Genomic DNA, 21,928 nt, shown 5'->3' with positions numbered 1-21,928 from the left:
TTGTAATACTTTTTCTTAATCAGGGATATTTATGGAGCTGTAAAAATCGAAAATTTTTTGAAGTGAACTTTTGGGGTGCCAAAACGTCGAGATTTGATAAAAATTTTATTTTTACAAGTCTATTAAAATTTAATTATTTTTGAAATATTAAAAAATTTTCAATTTTCATAACCAGAAATTCAAAAAGTTCAATTTCTTATATGGAAAGTCAAATAATAACATTTTTTTATATACTCCCTTTTTACTTTAAGAGATTTTATTTTTATAAGCAAAAAAGGCGTAACAAAAAAAATGTATTTTTCATTTGTCCCCTCAATCTGCAAAATTTTAACTTTCTTAAATTGATTCCAGCAAAAAAATTTTCTATTCACCCTTTTTTATCTACAGCGCGAAAAAATGTGAGCACCCGTAATTTTAAGAAATGCTCGTGATTATAATAAATAATAATAATTAATAAAAAAAAAATCTTACGGCTTTAAATTATTAAAAAAGATTTATTTAAACTAAGAAAATTCTTCGGAAGACCTTACTTGTTTTGAAGAATGATGAAATTTTTTTGAGGCAAAAAAAATTAATTTCACCATGACACGAGCTTGCATGACCATGATAAATCTGAGATATTACTATCCATCTTCTTAGTCTCTAGTTCAGTAGCATAGAAGCACCCATAATTTAAATATTATAAATTTCGAATAATACTAAGTTTATTAATTTAAACAAAAATAATTAACAAGCTCAAAAGGAGCATTGATGATCCTTGAAGAATCTTGCAACAGTGCTTCCTGTTTAATAATTAAAGTTAAACATTAGCTATCCCTACTTAAATGAAGAATAAAAAAATCAATTCAAATAATTTATGTTAATTAACCACCTTTATTTATAAGAAAAATGACAAAAAATAATATGAAGTAATGAACGGAAGAATTGAAACATTATCAAAAAAATCGGACAGTTTTAAGTCTTAGATAGTTGAAGGGCAGACGTATCATGTATTATTTGAGTTATTCTTTAAATTTTCATCCACATCGTCAACATTTTTCGACCACGAGCAGCTTCGTTGTCTTGGAGATTTAGGAAGTGACCACGACTTGCTTCTTGATTGCCTTTTAGGCGACACAGACCGTGATTTAGCGCGCGTAACTTTAACCTTGCTATGTTTGCGCTTGACGGTCTGGCGCGAGGATCTGAACTTATTTCCCGAGTGCGATCTGGACCTTCTGGTTGATTTCGAACGTGAGCGCCTGGATCTCGATCTGGATCTTGACTTGGTGCGTCTTCGTGACCTGGATTTGGATCTAGATCTAGATCTAGATCTAGATCTGGATCTAGACCTGGACCTTGATCGTGACCTGGACTTTGATCGTGGACTTTCGCTTCTACTTCTACGCCTTCGTCTCTTCGTACGGGATCTAGATCTAGATCTTGATCTTGATCTTGATCTTGACCTGTCACGGTTCCACGACCTGGACCGCGACTTGGACCTAGACCTGGAGTGATCGCTGTCGTAGTAGTCGATGCCGGCTAGGTTAGCAAAGTACTTGTAGTACTGGTCATTGTACGAGTGTGGGTTGAACAAATGCATCCCTCGCGGATTTACGCGGCCTCGACGCCCAGAAAATCCGCCGCGACCTCGGCCTCGAAAGAACCGATTCATTGGATTGGCTCCGTCGCCACCTCGACCCCGCATTCTCCCCGGAAACATCATCGCCGCTGCGTCGTAGAACCAAGGCTGAGGAAACTGGCCGTACATTGGCTGGAATCCCATGTTCTGATCCGCCGTGGAAGCTCCTGAATCATTTTTTAGTTTATCTTAGTAAGTAATTAATTATATTAATAAAATGGTAATTATTTAGATTTTTTTAATGATTATAAAATTAAAAAACAACTAAGCTATGGACAATTTTTTTTTCATGAATTATAAAAAATTACAAATTTTTAAAATTGCATTTAAAGCTTATGAAATTCTATGTTTATATTTTTTTCGCAGTTTTAAAATATAAAAAAAAATGATACTGAAATTAAGACATCTAACGATTTTTAAAATTTTTAATACAATTAAATTATTGTGAAAAATATTTCACATGTAAAAAATCTAAAAAATTATGTGCAAATTTTTTAAAATATTTTTTTTATCCTAATTGGTTTATTACAAAAATTGGGTAGGTATCGTTTACAAATATCCCGATGACACATATGCATCAATTACTCAAATCTCGATGATACATATTCCAATTATTCAAATTTTATTAACACATATCCAATGATACATAAGGTAAAAGACCCAGTTATTGACACTGGCTTAGTTGTTTGACACTTGCAATTTTATTTTAATTAAAAATATTAAATGTTCTCAAAAAACTAATTTTCTTAAAATTTATAGTTCAAAAATTACATTTACTAGAAATTTAAATAGCGCGTTACGCGCGCGCTTAAATTTTAAGGTAGTTGTAGCGTGATAGGCATTTCAACAGAAAATTATAAAATTTTTTTTATTGAAAGATAAATATATTAATAATTCACTACCAAAATTTCAGATCAATTGACCGCACCGTTTTTGAGTAATTAATTTTTGAAATTGCATCTTTTACACGTAGCGGTATAGAGAGATGATAAAGTTAGTATGAAATCTTTGGCCCACTCGAGTGGTACGGAAGATTTCATACTAACACCATCTCTACGTGTAAAAGACGCAATTTCGAAAATTAATTACTTAAAAACGGTGCGGTCAATTGATCTGAAATTTTGGTAGTGAATTATTAATTTATTTATCTTTCGATAAAAAAAATTTTATAATTTTCTGTTGAAATGCCTATCACGCTACAACTACCTTAACTAATAATGAATCGTGGCCCGTTTTTTGTAAGTTTCAACCTTTGACTAACTTCAAGACTATCATGTATTTTAATTTAGAGGATTAATTTATTAAAGTTGATTTTTTTTTTTTAATTAAAATAAATTTACCTTATGTGCAATGATATATATCCCGATGATACATATCATAAAACAAAACAAAATTGCTGATAAAAGTAGATGGCATCTTATTTTTACCGGGGATTGTTATTATAATTATAATTTTAATTATGTGTATCACTGGGAAATGTATCATTGCACATATCGACGGTCTAACTAGCAATTTGTCTAATTCCTTATTTTTTAGAGGGTGATTTTTTAACATTTTGATGTAGCAATAATCCAATTATAAATTATTTGAATGATTTAAACCTAAATATTATATCTCTATTAGACATTAATGATATTAAATGGTTTTTTAAAGTGATAATAAATTTTGAACTAATTGTTTTCTTTGTACAAATAAAAGATTCTCTAAAATGGAATTAGACAATTTGCTAATTAGAACGTCGATATGTACTATTTGGTATATGTATTAATAAAACTTGAATAATTGGAATATGTATCATCGGAATTTGGGTAACTGATACATGGGTGATTGATACATAGGGTAGAAGTACCGTTTGTGGCCACTGTACCTTTTATGGCCATTTATTGTTTAAATAAATGATAGAAATTAATTTATACTAATAAACCATTACAAACTCGATTTGCTTTAATGTAAATTTTTTAAAACTCAACAAAAATATGGTTATAATATTATAATTTTTTATAAATTTATTCAAATGTTAATTGACCAAAAACGGTCCTAAGGTGGCCAAAAATGGTACTTCTACCTTATGTATCATTGGGATATGCGTAAACGACACCTATCCCAAAAATTTGATAAATTGTCGGTTTGCTAATTATAGTATCAAAAAAATGCATACATGTATTGTTTTTTATTGAAATATTTTAGACATCAATTTGTAGATATATTCTACTCTTTTTCTTTTTCTCAAAGTGCGTAAAAAACTGAACAGTTAAGAAAAAATTTCATGGTATGATTTAAATAATTCTTAAAGATTTTTTTTTTTAATTTTTGCATTAATTATAAAATAATAAAAAAAAAAAAGCTGTCAATATCTCTAGTAAAATTTTTTAATTTCTGTTAACTATAAAATTGTAATTTTTTTAGGTTGATGAAAGAATTTTTAAGCGTTTTACATGAAAGCTTTAACTGCCGTATAGTAAAAAATTCATTATTAATTTTTGTTAGTCAAAAATAAATATAAAAGATTTTATAAGATTAATAAATTTTTTACGAGCTAGGCATTTATGAGAACATAAATGACCCCTACAAAAAAAATTGATTACATCGGTTTAAGGGTGAATTAATGTTTTCTTCATTTTAATTATTTTGTTAGTTAATGATGATACGATTTCATTTAACTGAGAAATCTGTAACTTTACTAAATCAGTAATATTTATTTACCTGGATATGAATCTGGTTTAATAGCCAATGCACTTTTAAGTTTCTTCTTGTTAGTTCCTTCATCTGAATCATCACTAGAACTCGTTACATTTTTCTTATCTTTTTTCTGCAATAATTATTAACATTTCAGAATTAATTCAAAAAAAAATTCATATTGAATTATTAAAATTACCTTTTTTTTTTTAACTTTTTTCGATTTCTTCTTCTTGGATTTTTTATCCTTCTTTTCACTTTTATCATTACCATCGCTATTTTTTTCATCGGCATCTTTGCTTTTTTCATTAGAATTACTTTTATCACCGATTGTAATTTCTCCCTTTTCAAGTTTTATCTGGAAAAAGCCAATGATTAAATACATAAAATAAAATTCATGAACATAAATTACACAGACAAAACTCACCTTAATTCGATCAAACAACTCGTCTAACAATCTGATACTTTCTAATTGTCGTTGAGCTTTGATTAGTTTTTGTTCCTCGCGTGCAATTTTCATAGATACTTTATCTTCTTCCTGTTTTCTGAATATCGTCAATGCTTTCCTCTTGCGTTTTTCTTCCCGTTTTTTACGTCTCATATATTTTGCATCTTTATCAGCTACTTCTTTTTTTCTAAAGACATAAATAAATAATAAATTATAATAATGAAAGTAAGATCATAAATAAAACCATTTCATAAAAAAAAAAAAAAAAAAAAAAAAAAAAACTAGTAAGACATACAATTCTTCTTCTTTTTTCTTAGCCTCAGCTTCTTCACGTTTTCGCAATTTTTCCATAGCCATATGATCTTGAGCAATAAGTCGTTTACGTTCGAATTCACGTCTTGATACTGAATTATCACTCATATGTTTTGTTTTATCAAAATCAACCTTTAATAATAAAAAAAAATAAAAATAGTAATAATAGTTTAACAATTGCAGTTAAACTATCTAGTTATCATAATAATACATAGCTTATTTTTGTTGGTATATTGTAAAAATATTGATAGAAAATTGTAACAGCAAACATTCCCTCACTAATTTATTGTAAAAGTTAATTGCGCGTGCAAAATGTTATAAAAAATTATTAAATGGGCCCAGTAATTGCAAAGGAACATAAATTAGTGTGCACTTATTAATGCCGTTAATGATAATAAACATAAATAAATAAGGGTCTCAATCGTAATCTTTTATACACAAATATCTTCACGTGAACAAATTAATTTAAATAAATGAAACCATATACACGTTTAATACTATTATAAATTTTTTTGTTTTAAATTCAATTGTTGATGATTGATTTGTTAATTATTAATAAATTAATTACAATAACAATTGATTTATCGACAAGTTTACTACTGAATTTTTAGATCTAATCTACACGGTCTTTCAGAAAACTTACTACAGATATTAAACAATTTAAAATATTTATAAATCATTATAATTAGTAGCGTTTACGCGATTATATTTATTAAAATTACATATTGCTATTTATTAGCGTTAAATTTTGAATAACGATTTATATAATGCACTTATCCGCACAAAATGTTCATTAATGAGTCATTAATTATAAATATTTATAAATAATAACAAAAATATTGTATTAATAATAAAATTTCTGTTCGATTTACAGTAAACGAATAATATTTATTATTAATTACAAGCTAAATGTTTCAAGATATATAAATACGCTGATTTTATTTTTAATTCGTTGCTGTCTTAAATCAATGTTTGAAATAAAATAAATAATATATATGTTAATTAAAAATAAAAAAAAAAAAAGCATTAATTAGGTGTTACAAAGAAGAAATAAATTGAAAAATGACCTCTTCTAGTCTATAAACTTCTTAAATAAAATAAATAAGAAACAATTGTAAATAAGTGTTGATGTAAACAAAATTATGTTTGTATATATTGTTAAGTAGTTTCAAGTAAACCATAAAAATGATGAAATATAATGTAATAAACGTTATATTAACACGATAGAAAACAAATAAGCTATTATAACAAGAGAAATTTAATACTCATAACTGATTTCCTACTAGTTTAAATAAATTATCAAAAGATAAAAATAAATTAATTGCTTTTGTCAATAATTTTATTTTCATTTTTATTTTAAGATACTTAATAATAATAAGAGCTCTTGTATTTTTTTAGTTGAAAAATCTCCGGTTTAGTATAAGATCCGTAACTTTAAGAAATTAGTGGTAGTATTAATTTTATTAATTCAAATTAAGGGAATTAGCGAGCTAAAAAAATTATTGATTTTTTCTGTAATTTTTTTCTACAAAACTTCTTTTAAAATTTTTTTTTTTTTGTTATAAGTTTTATAAATTCTACCAAGTCGCGTTTTTAATGAAAAAAAGGTGTAATTTAGAAAAATTATATTTTCGGAGCTGTAAAAATTAAAAATTTTTTGAAGAAAATTTTTGGGGTGCCAAAACGTCGAGATTTGATTAAAGTTTATTCATAAAAATGTTACTAAAAATTCATAAAAATGTTAATAATAATAATAATAATACCTTAACAATTGCAGTTAAATAATTATTATCTTCTTTTTTCAAAACTTTCATCCCACGCAGTGAATCCATAAGTTTAACAAAATCAACATACTCAACATATTGAACGTAAACATCAAAAAATATTCCATCATTTAAATTACTTTTTTTATTAATATTATTATCTAATCTCATCCTTGATCTGTATGGATCAGCAGCAGGTACATCAATGTGCCTGATAGTTCCCCATTTCTTGAAAATTTTCATACACAACAGTTCACTGGGTGTTTTGCCGCCGTCTTCGCTGAACCATTTGACCGGCAATCCAGAAATATAAATGGTGTCAGGACGCTCGCCAGGTTTCAGCTCATTCATGTGCTTGGCATCGCGAAAAAAAGAGTCCCAGGTGTGCTTTGATGGAAAGTCATCCTTTGCTTCGACGGCTCGTACTTTGAGGATACTTGCAAACCCGGCCAGGTTTAGCCGCTGGCCCTCGAGACGACTTAGCACCTGGGCCATCCGACACTTGTCCGTCAAATCTGCCTCCAGGCGCAAAAACTCTAGAGTACTTTTGGAGACTTTCAGGGACGCAAACTCGTCCGGACGTATCAGCAAACGCAATTTCTCCATTACCTCCCATGTTGACAGTGTTTTTCCTATTGATATTGTAGTAATGTGCTGTAAAACCTGCTATGCCTAGAGATATTCCAGTTTTAAATTTTATAAGTAACCCGCCATTTTTTTCAATTACTCTTTTGGTTCCTGGTGGTGTTTATTTATTTGTTAATTAATTTTTTCAATATTAATTAATATTATTTAAATAAAAACAAAAATAATCAATAATAATTTATTTGAATTGTGTTTGTAGTAACTTTGCTTTTTTTTTTTTGACGGATTTTTATCCTTAATTCATAAATTTTTTAATAAAAAATAAATTCTAAAACTGGTATCAAAATTTATAAACTATTTTATGTAATTACATTTATTTTAGTTGTTAAAAAAATTATAAAATGACTCAGTAATTGATTCAATTTGAACTACAGAAAATATAAATTTTAAAACTGCAAAAAATTGACATAATCGATTAACAAATAAATATATCTATTACATTTTTAAATAATTACTTCACTGACTGAGAAATTTGAACAATTATTTTATGTATAATACAAAATCAAAAACTGGGTCATTAAAAAAAAAATTGATTTGGATTTTTTGTAAGTTGTAATTATAATTAAGAAAATAAAATTGCTCCGATGTATTATTATATAAATAATTATGTATGGTGGCATCGACATATTATTACTACATTTTTTGTACTTAACATACGTATTTGGTATAACAGGCTTTTATTTATAAACTATTTTAATTTAGAATCCGTAATAAAATAATAAATATACCAATAATTGCTGTATTCGTTTGGACATTGTTCAAATTTGGTAAGTATACACTTACTAAACAAAAAAATTGGCAGATATTTAATAACTTCTGTATCATAATTTTTTTCCAAACTATTTTTTGTGTGAGTAATTAAATTTATAAAATCTATTATTTTATAGTAAAGGCTACACTTGGAAATAGTTAGCTCTAACTCTAGCTGGAAACGGCGGCACGCGCCTGACAATATTTTAAATTCGAATTTTAATTTTTCATCTTAAATTCTGACATATAAATACTGAGAGATTCCAAAATACTTTTTTATTCTTCAAGAATACATTCCTAAATTTGCCAAAAATATAACACTGACTTCACATTGTATTAAGCTGACAATATTCCAGAGTTTTTATTTTATATTCAAGTATTATTATTATCAGTTCCCTGTCTTTTTTTAATCTGGAATAATTTGTCAGACAAAAATTGATCAGCAAAAATTTTTCATACCGTAAATTAATCCAGCACAAAAATTTCTTGAAACAACTTATCATATTTCTCGATAAAACTAATAAAATAAAATTTATTCATAAATAAAAATATAAATTGATAATTTGAAATTTAACGAATATGTTTTCTACTATCTAGAAGGCTTCGTCTTTCAACCCCACCGGGGCTTTGCCCAAAAACTTACAGGTCAATTTTTGTCGTTTTTATTATCATAATTTTTATCATCATTGAGTAATTATTGACAAAGAAATTATGGCAAGATTAATTTTTAATAGGAATAATTATGATAGCAATATATTTTTACTGAAAAAGTATGACGCGAGAAGTATTATTACACTGTAAAATAAAAAAAATTTAATTGAATCAAGAGAAAAATTCTTAAATTAAGCTAAGAAAATAATTTTGAAGAATTTCATCGTCTTGAATGAAGACGAAAAATTCTTGTATCAAGTAATATTTACTCAAGCCAAGAAAAGTTTCTTAACTTAAGAATTTTTCTACTCAAATAAAGAAAATGAATTTCTTCAAAGTTATTTACTTGATTTAAGTAAATTTTTTTGTCTGTATATGAAAAAAAAAAGAAACGATTACCATTATTATCAGTATTGGCCATTTTACAAGTACTAAATTTTAAATTTTTGCATGCTGCCATTCTGGCGTCATCTTTAGCTAGAGCTAGACTATTTCCGAATGTTGCCAATATCTACCAATGCTACACTGAGAAAAAAAAATTTTTTTGTTCAGAAAAAAATTTCTTGGCTTAAAAATCGTTTAAAATAAATTTTGGTTTTTTGACAATAGAATATCAATATTTATCATGATAATAAAAAATTGACATTAATTTTGATAGATTAACAAACGAATAGGCTCACTTAAATTAAACAAAAAACTAGGAATTGAAATTGCGCGCTTTAATTTTTCAACCAATAAGAAATCGGGGACCACATTTTTGCGATAATTCGATACTAAGTTATCTTCACACTTATTTTTATTTCATCTATTTTTAAAAGGGTTTATATTTTTTCTCTCTCTCGCCCTCTATTGAACAAACGAAAGTATCTCTGTCATACTTGTACAACAAATGGAATCTTAAAACGCATTTTATGCATAAATAAATGAAAATTTTCCAAAAAAGCGCTTCGCTCTTCGATAGATAATTTAATTATCTATCGAAGAGCGAAGCGTTTTTTTTCTAAATTTTATCACATACATGAGAAAAACACGTTTGAAAATCAACTATCAACCGCTCTTAATTTAGAGGATAATTCGATTAACAGGCGAAACCATCTTTTTCTCGCTTTGCTCTCACGGAGTTCAACGGAACTATCTCTGTCGCACTCCCAACAGCAGAGCAATTGCAGTTTCGATTGGTTTCACGAAACGAATGAAATTTTTGAAAAAAACGCTTTGTGGTGAAATAGTTTATTAAATTATCTATTATCTCTAAAAACGTTTTTTCAAAATTTCCATTCGTTTCGTTAAGCCGATTGAAACTGCAATCATTGGTCTCGGCTGTTAATTCGATCAATTCTTGAGACAAGAAAGTATATTCTTGAAAATTATCAAGAATAAATATTCTTGTGACAAGAAAATTTTCTCAAGAGTAGTACTTTTTTTTGTCAGTGTATATCCGATTACATTTTATAAATTTTTAAAATTTTCATATCGATTACCACCGGTAGTATAATTGAATAGGGTAAGTGTGGGTATTACTGCAGGTGTAGGTATTACTGCAGATTTTCTTGTTTTAATTATCAATAAATCGGTTATGACTTTTTTGATTAAAAAAAAATTATTTCTGTTAATTTTAACCTTTCGGAAAATAACTGCATAGTGGTTTTATATGTATGACAATTATTAAATTTGTTATTAATTAATAAAAATTAAGTAGTTACAGAAGTGAATAATTTTATCTTTTTTAAGAGTTTCAGTGTAAAAAGAGGTGGTCGTAAAAAGTCTTTTTCTTTATATAAATGACCTAATTAATATATTCTTTACATTTAGAAGTTAGATAACCCTTTTTTAGAATCAAATAATTAATAAAAATTACATTTTGATCAGTAAAATTTATTTAATTAAGCATGCAGTAATTGGTACCGAAAAACCGCATGTGCGTGCATTACTTCAATTTTCTCAGTCGGCTGCAGCAATAGAAGCGCCTCTATTTGTATATGTCTGTACCTATTACTGCGGATGTAAACACGGCTATTCTGACCTCTAAATAAGTGCGTGAATCAAGTTGTCTCGAAGTGAAAAATAAACTATGGATAAAATTAATAAAAAATCAAAAGTTAATAAACAAAAAAATAAGAAGTCGAGGCAAGTCCAGGAAAGCAATAATCAGTAGATTGTAAGATTACATCAATTAAAATTTACGAATTCTGGTCAATTAATAATACGTTAAGGCTGTGTTACTTATTATTTAGATTATGAAGAATTCTTGTTATTACATTAAACTAATAAATTTTCTTTTTGATAAGTTTTTGTTCATTTTTAAGTAAATCCTAAAATATAGCCGTTCTGCAGTAATAGGTACGCAGTAACTGGATCAGTTGCAGTAATGGACACGCAGTAATAGGAGCAAGCTACTTTAAGACCTGCAATAATACATGCATTTAGACTTCTTTTTAAATGCTTATTATTTAACGAAAATATTTGTTTCTCTCATTGTTGATTTTATTTTGGGTTAATAATGAGTTAAACTTTTGTTTAGAAAAAAAAAGTTATTATTATCTTGAGAAAATTTTATAAAAATGCTTTCGAAGTGAGACTTACGAAAAAAACTGCAGTAATACCCACACTTACCCTACTGTCATAAAACGATACTAAAAACAGCAAACATTAGAAAATTCAAGTTTTTTTTCTAACCAACTTACTCGACAATAAAAGAATAATTTTAAATGGGCAGATAATTTTCTGTAGTTCAAAAAATTATCAAAAATTAGCGAATGTCTGCTATTTCCATGATCGTAAAATGAATAATATTGAATCATCATACCAATTAACATAAACTATTTAGCAAACAAAATAACAGAATTAGTAAATAATGTAAAATACAATAATAACAATCGGAGCAATTTATTACCTGGAGTCTTCAATTGGGGAAGATTAACAGATATATTTATCTTAGCAATCGGTTTTAAATACAATCCTTTGGCTGAATATAAAGGAACAATGTCACTAAGATCTCTACAACACCGTAAACCATTTACATCCTCTCCACTTGTTTTACCATCACCTACCTTTTTATCCTTACTCATTTTATACCTAATTCATTTAATCTATATCTAAATAAATATATTTAATCTAATTTATTGCAAAAAATTAATTAACTACTGCTAATAATTGATTTTTCAATTTTAACAAAAATTAATTAATTAATTAATGCAAATAAATTTTAAAATCTAAAAATTATTTTTAAAGAAGAAAAAATATTTGATTTAATTAAAAATAATTAAATAAGTAAAAAATTAGTAGAAAGGATGTATTGATAAAATCGGATTATATGATCTCAGATAAATTATTCTCTGCATATCGGTATCGTTTTCTTGGCTGTAATTTTCATGCCGATAAAACCGAATCGCTTGAAAATCCGAAATCGGTTATTTTTAATGGAAATTATTTTTTGATAATACTCTTGGGTTGTTTAATTTTTCTTTTTCACTTAACAACACGAATTTTTCTCCGCAACGATGACATTTCACTTTACTTATTTATATTTTTAAATTGACAAAATACAAGCACACAATCTTCCTTGTTGATCTTCAGTGATCTTCAGAGTTGTTGGGATGGTGATATAAACAATAATTAATCGGTGATTTGTAGAAAAGTTTTATCACAACTTGTCTATTAATTTTGTTGTGAAATTATAAAAAATAGCCTAGGAAGCCAGTCGAGGATTTTTAGGTTAGTAAGTAAAAAGTGCTGCCGCAACGGAGTGGAGAGAAGACTTATTGATACTGTTAACCTTATCGACAGTTGAAAAATTTTACCATTCAAAGCTATTTGAAATGTGAAAATCTCTTTATTAACAATCGTTGGTAAGCTGGTAAATTTTGGATGATACTAAAATTACCCTCCCTGATAGCCAAGTTGGTCGCAACTTTCCGTCGATTTACTGCCGCAACTTGTCACCAAGTTGACGGCAAGTCTTGGAAATGAACTCGGTTGTTCACCAACCCTGATAGCCAAGTTGGCCGCAACTTTCTGTCAATCTACTGCCGCAACTTGTCACCAACTTGGCGGCAACTCTTGGAAAGTAACTCGGTTGGTGTCAACTTGTTCACCAAGTTGTCACCAAGTTGTCGGCAAAAGTTGCTCTGAAACTTTTTCACACCAAGTTGACGATAAGTTTCTCAAGAAATTTGGCGACATATTGCGGTAGTAGATTGGTCTCTTTTTTCTCAGAAACTTGTAGCCAACTTGGCGCCAACAGTTACAAATTCGGAAGTTGACCGCAAGTTGTCGCTAAGTTGGTGGCAACTATCTGACACCAACTTGGTTGGTCTGAAACTGTGGCTATCAGGGAAGTTGTCGGCAAAAATTGCTTTCGAAACTCTTTCGCACCAAGTTGACGACAAGTTTCTCAAGAAATTTGGCGACATATTGCGGCAGTAGATTGGTCTTGTTTTTCTCAGAAACTTGTAGCCAACTTGACACCAACAGTTACAAATTCGGAAGTTGACCGCAAGTTGTCGCTAAATTGGTGGCAACTATCTGACACCAACTTGGTTGGTCTGAAACTGTGGCTATCAGGGTGTCAAATAATTTTTGAAATTATTTTAACAAATTAATGAATTAATTACATTTAAGAGCGGTTTATAGTCGATTTTCAAACGTGTTTTTCTCATGTATGTGATAAAATTTAGAAAAAAAACGCTTCGCTCTTCGATAGATAATTTAATTATCTATCGAAGAGCGAAGCGCTTTTTTGGAAAATTTTCATTTATTTATGCATAAAATGCGTTTTAAGATTCCATTTGTTGTACAAGTATGACAGAGATACTTTCGTTTGTCCAATAGAGGGCGAGAGAGAGAAAAAATGTAAACCCTTCTTAATAATTAATTAATTACATTTTGTGTAATTAATTAATTAGATTAAAAGAAAGTTTGGAAAATCCAAAAGTGCACGCCTTATAACGCTCATTCATTTTTTAAGAAAAAATAAATTGTGTAACTGATAAAAAAAAAGAAAATTATAATTTAGTAATTTCTTACAGAGTATTTTTTTTTTTTTTTCAAATATCAGCGCCCTTTTCTCTTGTCATATGCGCACGCAGTCTAAAAAAATTTAGCTTAATCAAGTGGCGCCATAGTTTTCACGTGACAAATAAGAAAAATTCGTTTGTCTTTGTACGGTTATATCGTAATAAATTTTAATAAAAATTCAATTTAAAAAAAAAATACGTAAACTAGGCTACTGATATGAAATACGGACCCAGTTCATCGCATTCGTAAACTAATAAAAAAAGTCCGGTCTTGAAATATCAATTTGTTCGGGAGTAATCATTGGTACATCCAAAATGGGGTGACATCCGGACGTCTGCGTAAAATTTTTTTCAAAACGTTTTTTTTTAAAAATAGCTACATGAAATGATTTTAGAAAGTAAAAGATGGTTTAATTTAAGTATTTTCTCCGTGTCCATCTACTTATATTATTGTATAAGTGTAATATGGTTGTGATAGAGACATTTAAAGATCATAATATTGCTTGACCTTGACGAGTCGAGCATAAAGCACAACCTCACGCGCTTCGCACTATGAGGCGTGCAAAAGTTCTTTAGTAAATTTCGTCTAATAATTTTATTTAATTTTTACATGTGGAATGTCTTAATTTTGGTTAAATTTTTATGAAAATAAAATTAGCCGACATCTGGAATTTTTTATGATTTTTTTTAGTGAATAACACGAAAAAAAGAAAACTCGAAAAATTACAGTATATAATGCAACGTGGCGCTTCGTGATAAAAACTGAAAAAATTACAGTTTCAGATTGTAATTATTACAGATTTTATAAGAATTACATTGTATAATGTAATATTTACATCATTAAAAATTGAATTTAGAACAATGTTATTTCAAACTGTAATTTTTCTAGTTTTGATTACAACGGGATCGATTTTACATTTTATGCTGTAACTATTCCTGCACGGAGAAAATAAAACAGCAATGATTACTGTTTCATACAAATATTATAAAAATGTTCATAGTCAGTGATGAGTGCTGTACGAAACACGACTGGTTAGTGCCAGAACACGACTCAGTAGTGTGCATACAATAGTCAATAGCTTTTATGCAGCGCTCTCTACTGTCCCAAACATTTTAACCTCATTTTCTTCCAAAACAGTACTGAGTACTGTACAAAGCAGTAATTAATGCTGTTTTTTTTTCTCCGTGTGTTTTCTTTTTTCTGTAAAATTATTACAAAAAAATTAAAAGAAAAAATTTTAAATGCAGAAAATTTAATCAATGATAAAGATAAAAAATTTTTTAACGTCGGCTAATTTTCGTATCATATATTTGATGCTATACGAAATCAGTAAAAGTTTAAAAATTCTTTTATTTTTGTTATTAATTAAAATAGAACAAAAATGTAATTAAAAAAAATTTTACTTATATGGCTTGTCAATTATTCTGAATATGAAATTCTTCTTTTTACTTTTTTGTAATAATTTTTATAATAAGAAAAATTTTCTAAATTCTAAATTGAAATATAAATATTTCACGCTAAATATACCATTTTTTTATCTGACCTTTTTCATTTCGTTAAAAAAAATTTTTGATTTTTGTTTTTTATTTTTTATTTGAATCCTTTAACCTTTTCAAAAATCAAAAATAGTAATAGCTAGGAAATTTTAGATTTTTTTTATAAATCTAAAAAATAACGATGAAGGTAGGCTTGAATGATTTTTTTGTATTCGTTATTTTTCAAAAAGTAAATTTAAAAATGCAAATTAAAAAAAACGCCTCAATTAGTTAAATATTGGAAAAGTTGCAGCTATTTAAAAAAACAAATTTTTTTTTTAAATTCATAACTTTTTTTCTGACTGGCTAGAATAAATTTGAAAAAATTCTGAAACAAGTTTTTTTTTTTTCATTCTATTTCACTTATTATAGTAGTATTATCTATTAATGGCATTTTATAATCTAAATTGATTAATTCACACAACCAAAGCATAATGATCATATTGTTTTTAGCGTTTGTTGCCTATATATTAATGCTCGTTGCAATTTCGCTAACTAGTGCCTGTACAAACTCATTTAATTACAATGAAAGCATAAAAAATACTGAAAATAGAAATGAAATGGACGAACCTATACCAATAATAAGTTCAACTGTTGAAAATATCGAGAGAAAAAATATTAAAAATATTTCTCGTATTGCTATTATTCAAAAAATCCAAGAAACAATTAAAGCTAATAACCGGATGTTTCCGGAGTGTCACGATCAAGAAATCGGCGAGTATGTAAAAGATACGAAGAGCTTCTTGAATAAAAAATTCGAGCGTTGGAACGAAGATGATGTTGAAGATTTTCGGTACTATTGTGATTGCGGTGTAAATAAATTACAAATGTATGCAAAATACTTCGAAAAAATAGACATGGATGCCGCGACGGACATGATATATCACGTAGATGACAAAATTTTGAGATATTTTGATTACAAAAGAGCTGAAGAACAAAGTTTCTTTTATTGGGACTTGGCGATTTGTTTCACACGATTGCTAATTTGTTACGAATATCTCGGGAATGATGAGCTTGTAGATAACAAATTAATTTGTCATTCTGTTGTGAATAGACTGACGAATGCATTGAACAATGACTTTTATTCTACTGAAGATTGGATGAGTCATAATGCGAAGAAAATTGTGTATTTAAATATCTCGCGTTTACTTACGAATTATTTGTACAGCAAGAATAAATTTGAAGCGATGATTGACAACGATGCAATTAATTTGATTAAAAGATTTATACCACAACTTCAAGATCAACAGTATAAACATTTTTATTTGGACTCATTTCGTGCTTTGGAAATGCATAATTATTAGATTAAATCAAAAAAATTAACAGCAATAGTGACGTAATTTTTATTTGAAATTTTTCGCGGCATTAAAAAGAAATTAATTTGATTTAAGAGAAAAATTTTTAAATTAAGAAAATTATTTTAAAGAACTTCTTCGTTTTGATTTGAATAAATTTCAATTGATACAAAAATTTTTCGCCTTGACTCAAAACAAAAAAACTTATCAAAATAATTTTCTCGGTTCAAGAATTTTCATCTTAAACTAAATTAATTTTGCTTTCAATATATAAATTAGCTGATTAATGACCCAGATCTCGATGACGTAGACAATTCCTATTTTAAATGATAGAAGAGGGATTATTAAGCGTAAAAAAGTAGATTTTAGTCAAAAAAAATCAATTCAAAGAGTCTCTCTGTTTTAAATCAAGCGGAAAAATTGTTGAATCAAGTAAAATTTACTCAAACCCAGAAGGATTTTTTAGTTTAAATAAATAAAAAATTTTATTTTATGTTATTTCAATAAATTTTCACACTCCTTACATTCGCAAGGTCCTTAGAAGAGAAAAAAAAATTTTATACGCCTTTTTAGCATTACCAGCGCAATATTTGTGAATTAGAATTTTATCACAAAGAGCTTTTTTTATAGTGAATCAAATTTATAATTAAAATAAGTTGATAAAATTAAAAAAAATCTTAATATAAACTCTTTGTAGTTTACTTTAGTGAGCCGAAGATGTTGACTAAAAATTTTCCGCTATCGCAAATTTTTTTTTAAACATGAACAATATTTTCGTTATTGATAAAAAAATTTTTAAAAAAGCGAATTTTCAGCCTACCCTATCACACAAAAATCAATTGCAATTTTTTTTATCACTTTTCTTTTATTATAAAAAAAAATAAAATTTTTTTTAAAGCATGCATTAGAAATGTTAATGCAAGTGCTTTCATATTCATATACTTTTATTACTCTGTGTAATATGAATGAATATTTCAGAGTTAAGTAGAATTAGGAGGATTGCTTGACCCTGATGAGTCATAAAATTTTTCATAGTTCTTGTAGATTGAAGAGTAAATTCAATAACTTTTTTTCCATAAACTTTTTCAAACTTTTTAACATTTTCTGACAATTCTCCAAGGGATCATTCCCATTCAATACCTCAACTCTTGACAGCAAAATAGGTCAAAACACGCTGTCCATTTTACCCCATTGCTCTTAGCTCATTTAATGTTTCAGCAATAATCAGAACTCCTGAAAAATGAAACGCTTATCAAGTAACATCAAGATAAAAATTGATTTTTATAAATGAAAATGATACTTTGTTATAGATTTGTATGCGGCTTTGGCTCGGTTCCAATTTTCTAACACATGAAACGCGAATCTCAATGTCTCTGTCGCATAGTTTAGTTTCTCTCCGTTCGTACTACTCGATAGTACAATGTATAACTCAACAATTCAAGTGGTACAACCACAACTATAACTGCAATAAAAAAACACACTCACCCTGAAAATTTTGTACAAGTAAAAGTAGTTTCCAGTAATCAGACCAAGAACTCGCCAAAAATAATAGAACAAGACAAGCTTCCTTCGAAAACAATTTTTATTATTATACGCTGACATTATGCAACATAAAAAGCGGCTCGATTAGCCAATAACTGATAAAGGTGCTCAATGTCTCTTGTTATAATGTTTTTTTTACATATTTTATTATTATTATTAAAATTAAATATTGTTAACATAATTGTGTTCAGTTCATAGGGTATTGAAAAATATAAACGTCAGAGCACACGAGCGTCACATCTTTCCTTCTCGGATTGCAATCGATAGAGAGCGTCATGCCGGCGCCGAAGGTCTTTCTTCAACACTATACACTAGCATATACACACTCTTCCTAATGTTTAATAATTTATCATCCTCATTATTCTATTTACCGAATACAAGCTCACCCCCTCACCCTATAAATATTCAAACGTCTATCGCTATTTATAAATACAGACAAATTTATCTAAGCTTTATCAATAATACATAGAAAAGTTTGGATTTTTTCTATCAAGATATTTTATTTTGCTTAGTTTTTTGGGAAAAGGTTCCCAGACATAAATCAGCTGATTTATGTCTGACTGAGTATTGAAGTATGGGGTGATTGATGGATCACTGTCTGGCTAAATAATTTAACAAAATTTGTGAATAAATTGCTGATATTTTGAGTTAATGATTGGATATTACCAAATTGCAGTCACTATTAAAATATTTAAAAAATCAAAATTCAAATTTAAAAAATTTTTTCTCGCCGATTTTTTAATAGCTTTAATTGTTAAATAAACATAATTTTAAATGCGGCAAAAATAATCTTTAATAATAAAATAATAACGTCAATCACTAATAAGTTAATCACTCTTTAATATTATTGTTATTCTCATAAATCATAATAATTAAAATTTTATAACTTAACTACTAAAATAAGTGTAGTTTAAAATTTTTAACTATTAAAAGATAAGATTAACATGTATTTGCGTGTTATGTTATGATTATCTTTTATATTTAAGTGAACTTGTATTTATATGTATAATTACAATCTTGTTAGTCGGTTTTTTAGCCTTGGCATTGAAAATTAATGAATAAATAAAAATAAAAAATTAATTATTAAGTTGATAAATATGTAGAGAAGTATATAATGAAATAAATGTAAAAAATCAATTATTAAATTTATTCTTTTACTTACATAATTTTCATATAAAATTTTACCGATCTCTAACACGATGTAATTAATTTTTTTTTTTTTCTAAATAATTTTAATTAATTTCTATTCAACATTAAGCACTCAAGAGTTTTGTATTAAAAAATGTCAATGCCAAACATGAATCCGATATGGTGTACTGGTTAGCATATCTGGCTTTCACCCAGAAGATCCGGGTTCGATTCCCGGTATCGGAATTTTTTTTTTGTTTTAATGAAATGTAATAAAATTTTTTTTATTAATATTTTAATTATATGATATTTGAAAAAAAAATTTTCATTTTTTCTTAAATTTTCTTTATTCTCTCGATAGATTTTCGTGTGTGGTCAGTTATGTAGAAGATGGCAAGTTAGAGCGGCTATATCATCTCAAAACTAAAATATATACTAAAAATTTCGATTGCTCAAGTGAAAAAGCAGGTTGTTCTGAAATTTTCCAGTATAAAACTAAACAATGTTTTTTTTTTTCTGTAATTTATGCCAAAATGAGAGTCGACCTATTTTTAGCCGCAAGACATAAAAAAAATTGACAACTTTTAATTATATTTTCATTATTTTTTTTATGGCAGATTTTTGAATTTCAAAGTAAAAATTAAAAAAAAAAATTTTTCTTACCGAATTTCCAACTTTAATTTTTTAAGCTCGTTAATTGAAGAAAAAAAAATATCTGTAAGCAGGATTCTATAAATTAATATGTAAAAAAATGTAGTGACAAACTAAAAAAATTCAATTTTTTTTTTTATTTTCAAGCGAAAAAAAAATATAAAAAATATTTTGTAAATTTTCATTAAAAGATTAATAATTTTTTTTTTCGATAATTTATTTTTTCTATTTTTTGTGATAAAAAATAAATGAAGCCTCACTTCGACGTAACTACTCTCTAAAATGTATATTACATTTCTGGTCGAATAAATTTCACCCTTTTAATATTTCTTCCTGAAATTAAAACTAATGTTTAGTTATAGTATTTATAAATAAATTTTTTTTAAATTACCATATAATTTATTGAAAACATGAATATTCAAAATCCAAAGATCTCAATTTTTCCTATTTTTGTTAACAAATGGGCGCTTGAAGTATGCATTCTTTTGCATTTTTTTAGCTTGATTACGAGTGACTAAAAAAAGGCTCATTAAAGTCAAGTATCTAGCAAACTATTCGATAAGAAAAAATCAGATTATGATTAGAAATAATCTTATAAATACTTCAAATAATGATTTATAAAAAAAAATAATAATAATGAAAATCATTTATTTCTTCTTATTAATTGGTTTGTTCTGTATTTTTTGTTCTAGTGATTTGATTATTTGATTTTATTGAAGCACGATTTAAATAACAAAACAAAATCCTCATGTTGGATTGTACGACCCCAATTGTTTTAATAAAAGAATCAATTGAGCCTGTATTTATAGTGCATTACCAAGTATTTATTGTTTAATTTTATTCCACCTATCGCGTTGTAAATTTATTTGCACAAATGTGTATTACATTCCGTATTGAAAAGTCATACTAAAAAATAAACTTACCTGGCAGAACTCAAGATAAAAATAAATATACACATTATTGTCGGAAATAAATTGCTTTTTTGTGTCGAGAAAATCAAATCTAACCGGCTTTAAAGATAATATATATATATATATATGCATATTCATATAGAAAATATAAATTTAAAATTTAAAATTGAGTATGTTTTTATTGTTGTCAATCAACTTGGACAATAATTTTAGTAAAAACAATTTTCATGCAAAAATATGAAAGTTTATTCATTTTTATTTTTTTTTATTTGTTTTTATTTATGAGTTTACTCTGTCTCTATAGTTATACAGATAGACCAATAAATAAAATTGAAGTGCTTGTTTCACTGTTTATTTGTCCGAGCTAATCTCCGAAACGGTTGAAATATCACTTTCATCTAGAAAAGTAATCTAGACTACTTTTTTGTTTCGGAAATAAATTTGTAAAAATTTTTCAGTACGGTTTACTCGAATGAAAATTTTAGTTCTTTTGGTCGAAGCCGATGATACTTTGAAATAACACACTGATAAAAAAAACTTGATTCAAGAGAATGAATCTTATACCAAAAATATATTTCCGTAGAATTGAATTGTCTTGAATCAAATTAACAGACTCTTTAACAAAGAAATTTTTCCGATATTTTTTTTAAGATTTTGTTATTGATATTTTGATATAAAAATTATTAGGCACAGTAAATACACGCTCGGAATACAAAAATAACTTTTTATCATTTTAAATATTTAAAAAAAAAAAAAATTTCAAAACAAAAAAATAATTTTGAAGAGTTTAATTGTCTTGAATCAGTACGAAAATTTTTTGAATCAAGTAAAATTTAATTAAACCAAGAAAAATTTCTTAATTTAAGAATTTTTTTACTCAAATAAAGACAAGGTTCTTCAAAACTAATTTCTTGATTTAAAATAAGTTTTTTTTCTGTGTAGAGTTACTTGAGCCATATTTATATAACGAAGAGTCAAAAATAA

At 27.1% G+C, this 21,928-nt stretch overlaps 1 protein-coding gene, 1 long non-coding RNA gene and 1 other non-coding gene across 12 annotated transcripts; 2 read left to right on the top strand and 1 right to left on the bottom strand.

Annotated features, from left to right (window-relative positions):
• Positions 1 to 853: 853 nt before the first annotated feature.
• Positions 854 to 12,592, bottom strand: LOC123260764 (A-kinase anchor protein 17A-like). 10 transcript variants are annotated; one of them, XM_044722075.1, is made up of 8 exons: positions 12,310 to 12,592; positions 11,760 to 11,961; positions 6,821 to 7,452; positions 5,041 to 5,189; positions 4,725 to 4,932; positions 4,497 to 4,655; positions 4,325 to 4,430; positions 854 to 1,788 (listed from the first exon to the last, which is right to left on the bottom strand). In XM_044722075.1, the coding sequence occupies exons 2-8, from the start codon at positions 11,932 to 11,934 to the stop codon at positions 986 to 988; spliced, it is 2,232 nt and encodes a 743-aa protein (XP_044578010.1). In that variant the 5' UTR covers positions 11,935 to 11,961; positions 12,310 to 12,592; the 3' UTR covers positions 854 to 985. The 10 variants fall into 10 exon arrangements, with proteins under 10 accessions (XP_044578010.1, XP_044578011.1, XP_044578012.1 ...); XM_044722076.1 differs by having other exon boundaries at positions 6,821 to 7,558; positions 11,760 to 11,863; XM_044722077.1 differs by having other exon boundaries at positions 6,821 to 7,492; positions 11,760 to 11,863.
• On the top strand, positions 1,767 to 18,950 carry LOC123260840. The gene is made up of 3 exons (XR_006508550.1): positions 1,767 to 1,813; positions 18,023 to 18,358; positions 18,446 to 18,950. It is a non-coding gene; the product is annotated as an uncharacterized LOC123260840 (long non-coding RNA).
• A 606-nt stretch (positions 18,951 to 19,556) lies between these two features.
• Trnae-uuc lies at positions 19,557 to 19,628 on the top strand. The gene has a single exon. It is a non-coding gene; the product is annotated as a tRNA-Glu (tRNA).
• The last annotated feature ends 2,300 nt before the right edge of the window (positions 19,629 to 21,928 follow it).

Source organism: Cotesia glomerata, linkage group LG3 (assembly GCF_020080835.1).
Source record: "Cotesia glomerata isolate CgM1 linkage group LG3, MPM_Cglom_v2.3, whole genome shotgun sequence".
NCBI classification, from domain to species: domain Eukaryota; kingdom Metazoa; phylum Arthropoda; class Insecta; order Hymenoptera; family Braconidae; genus Cotesia; species Cotesia glomerata.
The sequence above is the reverse complement of the archived record's forward strand: the minus strand, read 5'-3'. Positions and strand labels throughout refer to the sequence as shown.